This window comes from Danio rerio, chromosome 2 (assembly GCF_049306965.1).
Source record: "Danio rerio strain Tuebingen ecotype United States chromosome 2, GRCz12tu, whole genome shotgun sequence".
In the NCBI taxonomy this organism is placed as follows: Eukaryota; Metazoa; Chordata; class Actinopteri; order Cypriniformes; family Danionidae; genus Danio; species Danio rerio.
In genome coordinates, this window is record NC_133177.1 from 48,847,809 (window position 1) to 48,860,000 (window position 12,192).

At 36.5% G+C, this 12,192-nt stretch overlaps 1 protein-coding gene and 1 long non-coding RNA gene across 2 annotated transcripts in view; one reads left to right on the forward strand and one right to left on the reverse strand.

Moving 5' to 3' along the window:
• The window catches only part of LOC141378784 (uncharacterized), a 48,185-nt gene extending 40,856 nt beyond the window's left edge, over positions 1–7,329 (reverse strand). Inside the window, exons 1-2 of the long non-coding RNA XR_012394131.1 lie at positions 7,275–7,329; positions 6,157–6,401 (exon numbers count right to left, since the gene is read on the reverse strand). This is a non-coding gene — a long non-coding RNA (uncharacterized lncRNA). The remainder of the gene's footprint in view (positions 1–6,156; positions 6,402–7,274) is intronic.
• fndc7rs1 (fibronectin type III domain containing 7, related sequence 1) overlaps positions 1–12,192 on the forward strand; it is a 71,150-nt gene that overhangs the window by 36,109 nt on the left and 22,849 nt on the right. The window contains exons 47-54 of the mRNA XM_073929808.1: positions 66–329; positions 436–699; positions 819–1,079; positions 1,253–1,513; positions 2,076–2,342; positions 6,165–6,413; positions 9,223–9,483; positions 11,066–11,326. Coding sequence (XP_073785909.1) covers positions 66–329; positions 436–699; positions 819–1,079; positions 1,253–1,513; positions 2,076–2,342; positions 6,165–6,413; positions 9,223–9,483; positions 11,066–11,326 — 2,088 coding nt within the window. The remainder of the gene's footprint in view (positions 1–65; positions 330–435; positions 700–818; positions 1,080–1,252; positions 1,514–2,075; positions 2,343–6,164; positions 6,414–9,222; positions 9,484–11,065; positions 11,327–12,192) is intronic.

A 12,192-nucleotide genomic window follows, 5' to 3' on the forward strand; every position in this document is an offset into this window, starting at 1 on the left:
AGACACGCTAATACTTTTATCCACCAAGGACACATTAGGTTAATCAATCTGTTTTCCTGTTGCAGCACCATGTCCTAACACTAACATTCAGTCCACGCTTGACTGTGGCAGCAACTCAGCACTCGTTTCTTGGACACCAGGCAATGGTGCACTCAGTTTCAATGTATCACTGCAGTCTTTCCAGGATAGCCAGTTGCACAGCTGCTTCACCAGTGGCTCTTCATGCAACATCAGCTCACTGCAGTGCGGTCAACGCTACAGCATCAATGTTACAGGAAACAGCCTGGTCGGGTCATCCGTTTCCACATCCATGTCCACTGTAGACACAGGTATAAAAATCAAAGAAGAGCGCTAAAGGCAGAGAGATTGACTGCAGGTTTGGTGATCTATTTATTGAAGGTGGTGCATCACATAATTGATTCTTTTCTTTTTCAGCTCCATGTGCACCCACTCAAGTCAATGTGTCTCTAGCCCATGGATCTGACACAGCATCTGTTTCCTGGGCAGCATCCAGTGGCTTAGTTTCTTACTACATTGTAACAGCAGAATATGATAATGGACGTCCGTTAACCTGCAACTCCAGCAGCACTTCCTGTAACATCAGTGGTCTGGCATGTAGTGAAGTGTACAATGTGTCGGTCACAGCTATGAGTGCGAACTGTACTGGACAACGTAGTGAAGTGCGCCGCATTACCACTGGTGAGCAATTTCCTTACTGTCTAACCTCGCTGTGTCCATCCCTTTGCATACTGAAGGTTTTAGTTGTGGTTACCTGCAGAAAGACTATGGTCAGTCATTGTTTTCTCTCTTTTACCCAGCACTTTGTGCACCACAAAATGTGTCAGCCAATGTGAGCTGTAGCAGCAACATAGCAACGGTAACCTGGGGGAGGAGCCGCAGGGCGGACGTTTACTCTGTGACAGCCAGTAGTGCCAATGGTCTCTCGGTGAACTGCACTTCAGTTTCCACTTCCTGTGACCTGTTGGCTCTGACATGTGGACAATCCTACACCATCACAGTGAAGGCTGGAGGCAACAACTGCAGCAGTGTGCAGAGTACTCCAGTTCAGATCCAGACAGGTAATAAAACATAAATGCACCATTTTATGTCTTATTTAACTTTATGATTCTTTTAAAACTGAAGAATGTCATTCCTTAAATAAAAAAAAAGAGTTCATTAGTTTTAGAAAGGTCTTATAAAATATGCTAAACTGTAAACAAAAAACACTGAATTAGGTCTTCTTCTACTCTAGCGCCTTGCACTCCAAGGAATGTCCTGGCCATCGTGAACTGTTTCACAAATGCTTTAGTGGTTTCTTGGACTCCTAGTGCAGGAGGACAGTATTACACAGCCACTTTGCAGGACAGCAATGGAGTCTCCACCTCCTGCCAGTCCACAGGCTCACAGTGTAATGTTACAGGGCTCAGATATGGGCAACTGTATTCCATCAACGTGACAGCGTCAGATAATATGTGCAGCAGCGTTCCAAGTGCTACTGTAAACACAAACTCAGGTACACACTATTTAACAAACTAATGCAAAACACTACACAACATAAAGTCCTAAATTATTGTATTTCATTTTCCTATCTCATTATTTTATCTCTTTTTGAAAATTTGTAATATATATTTTTTAAATATTATGCATTTATTTATAATGCAATATTATATATAATCACTCCTGTTATTTCCATCACTGTCTTCCAGAAATATAACAATAAGGAATGTTTCTTGAGCACTAAATGAGGATTTCAGAAGGATCTCTGGAAGACACTGTAGACTGTAGAGTAATGACAGGAGTAAATAGATTTTTTTAATATGTTAAAATAAAAAAAAAAAATATTTTAAACTATTTTTTTCAAAAAAAAATTATTTAAACAAATAAATGCATCAACTGTGAACATAAAGAAAACACTTTCCAATCACTAGTGTATCAGTAGTTTATGTAAAATGCCAAATACTGGCAAAAGTAGTACAGTGCTTTTAATTACGGCAAAAATCTTCATTCACACTGAGGAACACTGTGCTGCTATTGAATGTTTACATTCTCAGTGTCTTTTTTGCTTTTACCCATAGTTCCCTGCACAGCTTCCTCCATCAAGGCAGTGCTGGATTGTCAGCTGAATTCAGCCATTGTGTCATGGCAATACGGTGAAGGAGCTCAAGGGTATGCCGTCTCTGCCTTGTCCCTGCTAGGCAACAGGACCGGCTGTATGTCCAACAGCTCCAGTACATACTGTGAGCTGAGCAACCTACAGTGTGGCACTGAGTATATGGTGACTGTTCAGACTTTGGGTAACACGTGCAATGCCAGCGCACAGATGAACAGCTCCCTGATTATAGGTGAGATTTAGTCAGTCTAATTCGCTTGTGATTTAATAAGCGCAACTCAAACTTTTAAACAGTTTTTTTTAGGAGTTGTTTTTTTTTTTTTACTTTTGCTGCTTCATTTGTCAATTTTACTATACGGACAGATAGACAGACAGAAGTTTGAATTTAGAAGTATATATTTTACAATTTAATGTATTCCTATGATTCAGCTCCATTACTTGATCCTTCAGAAATCATTGCAAATATGCAACTTCCCAGTGCTAAAATCAGTAAGAGAGCTGCTTCATATTTTCTGATTAACTGCCATTCAAAATTACTATTAAAACGTATGTTTTCCCACATGATAACTTTTTAAAAAATGTTAAATCAATGAAAAGTAAAATTAAAGGCATTTATTTGAACATTCTGCTTATCAAGAACATTTTTTGAACAGTTTTTACATTAATATGAAGCATAACATCTTTTAAAATAGTAATAATGATAAAAATCATTACTAATGTTTGAGCACCAATAATAACTAATCACTATAAAGCAACAAATCAGCATTAACATGACTTCTGAAGGACCAGAAGACATTGTAGACTTGTTAAATTCTGCATGGCCATTGCCATTATAGAAATAAATTGTAATACGAAACAAAACAAATGTGACATTGGACTACAAAATGAGGGTTAATGTTTGGAAACTGAGATTTATGAATCATCTGAAAGCTAAATAACAAGTTTTGCATTGATGTATGATTTGTTAGAATATGATAAGATTTGCCTGGGAACTGACAACAGTTTGAAAATGTGTCATCTGAGAGTTCAAAATGATCTAAAAATATAGAAACTTACTTAACTTAAAGGGCCATGACACCCCCCACTTTCGGTTAAAGTCTACTTCAGAATTTTTTCAAAAGATGCATGATTAATGGGCGTGGAGCTCCGCGAGCATAGGGCAGGAGTGGGCGTGGCCAGCAGGGGAGAAGGGGAGCGAACAACTGTTGATGTCAGTTAGCTCACAAATTGAGACAAACCGTGAGGAGACGCATGAGTTTATAGTTCACAAAGTTAAAATGCAAAGAAATAAACAGTAATTTAATGACCTGCTACATTTGTTATTCGTAATTTCATATACAGACAACCACAATTTATATCATTATAAAGATAATCGAGTTCATATAAACACTATAAATGAGGACTTCTCCCTCAATCCCCGGTTCTGAATCATAGATCTAAATGCAGACTCAGTGGAGCAGGTCTCCTGACCTGTCTATTTTAACTATTAGTCCTGCTGGTAATCTGGAGGATTTAGGCAAACACAGCAGCACAGCGATGTGTCTGAATGTGAATGAACTCCTGATACAAGACAACATCCGCCATTCTCCAATTCTCGTGCTGCTCTCCCGACAAAAATGCTTGCATCACACTCACAGATTTGCTGTATGATCGGCCCTGACAGGATCTCGGGGAAAAACATGCAACAAACCCCTTGGATCATGGAAACAAACACATACGAGCCTTCATAAAAGGCTACTGCCTGCCGTGGGTCCGTGTCTCACAGTTTAAGCTTGGCACTGGTCTACGTCTGCCTTGCCTTCGGAAAGCGCGTGCTGTCGTGCTCTCATGAATAATTAAGCAGCCGGCTCTTCTCATAGGATAAGGAAACTCCGCTTTGAATAATAATGAGAAACCGGCGCGTCATCATTGCACTTGCAGTTCTTCGCTACATCGACGATTTTGATCCCTCCCCAAAAATCATTTTAAACCCAGAAGCTGAAATTAGCTGACAAAAGCTCAAAATTATCCAGTTTTCCCCACAGTTAAAGCTGACAGGTGCTAACATTGTCTTAACTGATGCTCAACACACACAAATCTGTTAATATATATAAAAAAGTTCTCCAGGGTGTCCTGAACCTTTAAAAGAGTGGTCCACAGTGTATTTTTAAGGCTTGCTTGTGTTTCTAAGATGCAAAGGAATGTGTGCTTATGCTTCATTTGTAAATTATCTGGGTTTTTTTTCATATATCTTACTATGACTATGTACTACTACTCAGCTAACGTGAAAATGACTGTTATATTTCCTAGTTCCTCCGAAAGGTCCACCCTCAAAAGGCTCTGATTAGTCAGCTAACATGTGTTGTGATTCGCGGAACGGCTTCACGACACCAAGATAAGCGCCACACTTCTTTAAGCACGCGCTTTTGCACTGTGTAAACACAGTCAGTCAGAGTAGCTGTTAGCGTTATCAGTTCGAGCCTGAATCAGACAGAAAATGACACAGAGGAGACAGCTGGACCTCACTCTCTAAAATAAAATCTGACAAGTGTCTTTCACATATTTTCGGAATAAGCATCTGTAAGTAATATGCAACGTTTACATATTTTTCGGTCGTTATTTGAGATGTAGAATGCACAGAAAGCAGCCGCATAGAGAGACGTTGCATCGCTTGTGAATTGCTAGCGGTGCCAAACAACATTTTCCATTGTCTACATCCTTGTTTACCTCCTTGCTACAACATACCATTAATGCTTAAAAACTATTCATGTAATAGATAAATTTGAACAAAAAACAAATAAAATACTTAAGGTTGTGGTTCACAGTCCACAGCTTCGTCTATCATAGTTGGAGCTGCACCTTTTTTTAGCCGAATCCAGCACTGAACTAGGAGAGATTCTGGAAGCTGTCCATTATCAAATGCTAGAGCTAAACCTTTATTATAATTCTCTGGAACATAATTCAATTGTAAGCACTTCTCTCTTTGCGTCATGTCCTTTGGAGGGCCAAATACAGAAACAGAACAAGCTCTATGGAAATTGCAGTGTTTAGATGGCATTTAAGCTTTCTCATCTACATTACAGCACTACAGTGCCTCTAGCCACGCCCCTTTGCTGCACGTGGTTAATGCGCATAACCTGAAGCTCTTGTGATCTCACTAGCCTGGATGTATTTTTTTTTTGTAGTCCCCAAACTTTGTTAGCTGTTGGCTTTGCTAAGCTAACTCCGTAAAAGCCAATGTCTCCCTTTGCATTGAACAAAGGCTTCATTGAGGCCATCTTCCAGCTTAAACCACGGCGAATGAAGTTCTGCACAAGACTTTTGGCCAGCGGAGAAATTAAAATGGTCGTGCCCAACTGAGTCTGGTTCTCTCAAGGTTTTTTTTCTTCACTCCCATCAGGTGAAGTTTTTTTTCCCTCTCCGCTGTCGCCACTGCCTCGCATGGTTCAGGATTGGTAGAGCTACGCATCGATGAATTTGCTCTTCAGTGTTTGAACTCTCAGTAATGATTAAATCACACTGAACTGAGCTAAACTGAACTGAACTGAACTTAAACACTAAAACCTGAACCACACTGTTCCAGTTACTGAACCACACTGTTCCAGTTACTATGACCATTTATGTGAAGCTGCTTTGACACAATCTACATTGTAAAAGCGCTATACAAATAAAGCTGAATTGAATTGAATTGAACTCTGCGCATATTACATTTAGAGATCAGTTTATGTTCACACAGCTACATTACACATCCCCTTTAAAGCTGATCATATGCATATTAGCAACTGCATATTACTAATCAAAAGTTTTTTTGTATTATTTACGGTAAGGAATTGATCAAATGGCTTCATAGAAGATGAATAAAACATAATATACTTATTATTTATTACAAATATATCTGTGTAACTCCGTCCAGGGTCACATATTATAAATTACTTAAATGCAATTGTAACTTTTTTAGGCAAATAAGGAAAACAGGATATTAGGGTCATCTGAGATTTTATCTGCCAGCATGAAACAACACAAATAAAAAAAAAATGTCTCTTGTCTAAACCACAGCGCTTTCATACCTTTGCAGGTACATGTGTTCCTCAACATCTGACAGTGCAGTACAGTCCATCCAACACTCGGATTTCCTGGGATGCCTCTAACGGTGCAGCCGGCTTCACCGCAGTGGCTGTGACTCCTGAAGGCCTAAGAGTAAACTGTGAGAGCAACACCAGCTGTATCCTCCCAGTACTGAACTGTGGCCACATCTACAACTTCAGCGTGACGGCTCACAACGGAGTCTGCAACAGCACTGCCATCACTGATCCTATCAAGACAGGTCAGTCATGTGATCACTGATTTTAAAGAAGCATTAACACAAAAATCTTAAACTGTGCCATAATATATACACACTTTCATGTTCCTTAAATATTTGTGGCCTTTCTTTTTTGAACCTGCTTGAGCTTAAAGTGAGACACTGCAAGCAAAAAAATATTAGTTTTTTCATGCACCTGTGAATTTTGAGATTTTAGGCTCAAATTTTGGTCAAAATTATGAGAGGGTTTTTTTCAGTCAAATGAAAAGAAAACATTAAAGGTACACTTTTAAGAGTTTCTTTTATAACAACCTTTAAATTTGTTATAATTCAGATTTGTTAAGGTAATTTTCTCAAATAAATTTATTTTGAGTTAAAAATCTCCATTTCAGCAGCATTTACAAACACCAGATTTCACAGATGTATTCATATCTACAGCAGGGAAATAAGTATTGAACATGTCACCATTTTTCTCAGAAAACATTTCTGTATGTGCCGTTGACTTTAGTCTAAGTGATTAGTTAACAAATGACGTTATGCGTAATAAAATGAAATGACACAGGAAAAAAAGTACTGAACACATGAAGAAAGGGAGGTGAAGAAAGGCAGTGAAAGCCCAGACAGCAGCTGAAATCTCTGAGAAGTTATTCAGCAATCCTCTGCCCAGGGCCGGAGTGGGACTCCTTTTCAGCCCTGGAGTTTCAAGCCTCAGACCGGCCCACCTCAGTTCCCGACTGACTATATTAAAATAAGGTCATTTCCAATTCAGTTTCTAATTACACTATCATGTCTTTTTTTGAGAAAACAGCTGCTTTATAACTTCAAATGTTCAACAACCCTAACAGTATTATATGTCTTAACAATAAAAATAAAAAAATAACATACTCAGACGAGGATCAAACCCAGGTTGGCAGCGTTGTAATCTAACGTGCTCTCCACTGGACCACAACAGTTATATATTGAAGAGTGACTCATCTGAGTTATATCATCATTAACCTGCAGGCTGGTTATATATATATATATAAAGAGCAGAGCAGCGCTAAAATAATGAATAAGAAAACTGTGGTCAAGTAAATAAATAAATTAATTTAAAAAGTGTGACTGCTGAGAGCAACAGATTCTGGAGCTAGGGACACCGGCCCTCACGGCCAAAAAACGGACCGGCCCACTGGGAATTCTCCCGGTCCTCCCAATTAGCCAATCTGGGACTGCCTCTGCCATTCCTTATTGTAAATTAATATCAGCTGCTTCAGTCCAATATTTACATTATCAGGATGATGAAAATGAAACTAGGATGGACATTTCAGCAAGACAATAATCCAAAACACAGAGAAAAAAAAACTCTCAAATGCTTTCAGAGAAAGAAAATCAAGCTGTATAATAGCCCAACCAATCACCTGACCTATAGACGAATACCTGACCAATACAAAATACCTGACCAATATAAAATACAATATAAAGATCAGATTTGATAGATGAAAGCCACAGAACCAACAAGATTTTTAGACTCTGTTGAGGTCTGTGAAAAACTCACACCTGAGGGATTCATGTGACTTCATTCTCCATATGAGAGGCTTTAAGCTGCCATCATCAGACACCTTTTATATAAAGTATTAAATACATTTCAGTAGTTCAGCACTTTCTCCTGTCAATTTTATTTTTATTACACACAACTAATTGTTCAGATTTCTTTGTTTTGTTTTATTTGATAAGTATTATAAGTTTGGGTTTATCAAAATCTGGTTCAATTCCATGTCAACTGCTCCTTTAGAAATATTATTCCCAGAAAAAAAAAACATGACTGTATATTTTATCCGCTGTATATTTTGAATGCCTTTACTGAAAGATATATTCATATATAATATACAGCTTAAGAAAACATAAAGATACCACTTGAAAACTCTGAGCTTTCCTGTATTATTGAAATTATTATGCACAGGTTTAAGTGTTTTACACTTATTTTCCCCGCTGTATATTTTGAATGCCTTTATACATTTATAAATATTTTCCCCTCTGACTATATACAAAAGTTTGATTTATTTATTGCTGTTATTGTGGAGTGATAAAGACAAACCACAAAACCCGCCTTGACTTAAAAAAAAAGAAAGAAAAAAAAATACACATACATACACACACACACACGCACGCACGCACGCACACATATATATAATTAATTAATATATTTAAATAATAATAAAATAAAATAATAAATATAATAAATAATATTATATATATATATATATATATATATATATATATATATATATATATATATATATATATATATATATATATATATATATATATATATATATATATATATATATATATATATATAAATAAGACTTCTAAACCTGGCTTCAGCCGAACTTGCCTAAAATGTAATGCCTCATTTGCACATTTAAACATTTCATGTTAGAAAGCCTAATTTTTTTTCTTGAAATCTTAATGTCAACTGGGGATTATTCAACAGTGTCTTTCCCTAAAAAATAGAAACACTTTATTTAAGAGCCAATTCTCACTATTAACTAGTGGCTTATTACCTACATATTATTAAGATATTGGCTGTTTATTAGTACTTATAAAGTACATATTCTGCATGATCATATTAACATTCTTGATCCTAATACCTGAATAACTATATAATAATAGGCAGCAAATTAGGGGTTTATTGAGAGGGAAATTTATAGTTAATGGTTTATTAACAGTGAGAATTGTACCTTAAAATAAAGTGTGACCAAAATAAGTAATTCTTACTAGTACAGTAGTGTGTTTACTATAGATTTGAAGCTTTTACCTAAAGTTAGTCTCATTTTCTTCTTGTCTTTTTCAGAGCCCTGTCCTCCTCAGAACGTCAAAGCTAGCATTAATTGCACTGCTCTCAGCGCTACAGTTTCCTGGGACCCCAGCCAATTTGCACTAGGATACATTGCATTCCTGGACAGTGGAAATGGTCGTTCAACTTCCTGTCAGACTAATCATACACAGTGTAGTTTAGCTAATCTCACCTGTGGAACGCTGTATAACGTGAGAGTCCTTGCAATCGGAGAAGTGTTCAACAGCTCTGACAGCATAGGATTCAACATCACATCAGGTCTGTAAAAACAATATCATCACAAATAAATTCGTGTATGCTTTTGTCATCACAATAATCACAATCATCTAGTACCAACAAAAGAAAAAAAGTTTTAAAATTAAAGTGTGAATTAAATCAGAACTGATCATGTTCTTATTCTGCATGATCAATTGTGTACATTATTTAAATATATTTTTATTTAGTAAGTTAATTAAATTAACTTAATTGTAACTTTGTCTACTTTTAAGTATTATATGACAAAGAATGTTGCTCTGAGTCTGCAATAATTTAATCAAATATACAGCTTATGAAAACATTAAGATACCACTTGAAAACTCTGAGCTTCCCTGTATTATTGAAATTATTATTTACAGGTTTAAGCGTTTAAAAATTTGTCATGATTGAAAATCAAAGATATTCCACCAAATTTAAATTTTTTTAACTCGTCTGAAGTTAAAACACGAGTATTATGTTGCCAAAAAATGAAAGTTAGCATGACTAAAATGACACCTTGTTTGTTATTTTATAAAATGAAAACACACACACAACTATATCATATATTTTTTATATTAAATATATAAAAAAAATGTCATCAGCATTTACAACAAAATAAAACCACAATTATTCATTCATTTTCTTGTCGGCTTAGTCCCTTTATTAATCCGGGTTCGCCACAGCGGAATGAACCGCCAACTTATCCAGCAAGTTTTTACACAGCGGAAGCCCTTCCAGCCGCAACCCATCTCTGGGAAACATCCACACACACACTCATACACTACGGACAATTTAGCCTACCCAATTCACCTGTACCGCATGTCTTTGGACTGTGGGGGAAACCGGAGCACCCGGAGGAAACCCACGCGAAGGCAGGGAGAACATGCAAACTTCACACAGAAACGCCAACTGAGCCGAGGTTTGAACCAGCGATCCAGCGACCTTCTTGCCTTCTTGCGTCAGCACTACCTACTGCGCCACTGCCTCGCCCAAAACCACAATTATATTTTACACAAACATATAACTTACTTATTTACTCCCAGAGCCATTTATATTGAAGTGTATCTTATATAGTAGTCGCACCATATTGGCATTTTGTAACATCTAGTTTTGCTGAGGTGGGTTGTTAGCCCAACGCTCAACGCTCAACCTGGAAGACCAGGACATACACGCATACACTTTGGTGATTGTGTGGACCTGATTGGGTAGCTTTACTTGGACATAGGTAATTTAGACCTGTTTAAAATGATTTAATACCTACAACACACTATTTAATTGAATATAAGGCTTTTTTAGGGCCTAAAATGTCGTTTTTTTTCTATGGAAGTCAATGGTTGCTGGTTTACAACTGTCTTAAGATTTTAAGTTTTTGGTTTAACTTTTCACTTGAACCCAAACTTTTTAAATAGTTGTGCATCAGTTTCCACAAAAACCCTAACCAGGCAAAAAACTATTTTCAACACTGATAATGAACAGTGTTTTGATGAATCTCAATTCATCAAATCAGCATATTAGGATGACTTCTGAAGGCTAGTGCGCATGAAAATTCAGCTTTTTCATCACAAGAATCATAATGACTGAATATGCTCCCTCCATGTATTTCCAGCGCCCTGTGCGTCCACCAGTGTTTCTGCTGTGGTGGATTGTGCTACGGATTCAGTTCTAGTGACCTGGAGCTTCGTGGACGGGGCTGTGAATTACTCTGTGATGGCTTGGGGTTCAGGAGGACAAATGGTTTCCTGCTCAACCAATCAGAACTACTGTTACATCTTGTCCCTGCAGTGCGGACAGCTTTTCAATCTCACTTTAACCTCCATTAACCAGCAGTGCCAAACCACCACCGACACCAACGTCATCTTCCAGTCCAGTGAGTCTGCAATGCATTATGTATCCAACTTTTTCCCTATGCCCCATGATGCTGTGCATGTTAAACTGTAAACAATCAGTGAAGTGCTTTAAAAAATGGAATAGAAAGAGGTGGATTTATAGTCCTCACAGTTCAAATTTTTATTATTAATATAATCATTTAGATACATTTTAGATACATTTTTTTGTTATTTTAGATGTTTAATTGTTATTGTTAATAACAATATATAATTTATTGTTATTGTGCAAGTGAGAAAAGCCACACATTTCTTGATGTGTCATGTTATGCATATTAAACTGTTTTTGACAGTAATATTACATTTAAACAGATTCTTATCTTTATTATTAATCTATCGTAACAATTTTGGGTCACACTTTATTTTGATCCATTTGTTGAATTTAAGTTACATTGCATCTACATGCCAACTAATTCTTATTAGATTATAAGTAGACTGTTAGGTTGGGGTTAGTGCAAGTTGACATGTACTTGCAAAGTTTCTTATAGTCAGTTAAATGTTTGTTGAAGGACCGATATTAAGCAGACAGCCAACTAATAATTCATACTCAAAATAAAGTGTTATGCAATTTTTTAAATGAAATTCATGCAAGTAATAATGTGTGCATTTATAACTGTATTCTTTATTTGTTTTAAAATGTATATTTTAATACTTACTGGTATAAATAATAATACAATATAATACACGAGCATACATGAGAACACACGAGATACACGAGAACATAACGCATAATGATTTTTATTATTACAGATAATATTGTTAGACATTTTTTATTGATTATATACAATATAATACTTTATATATAGTGTACATTTTGATTGGTAAAATGTAAAATTTGTACAATTATTTG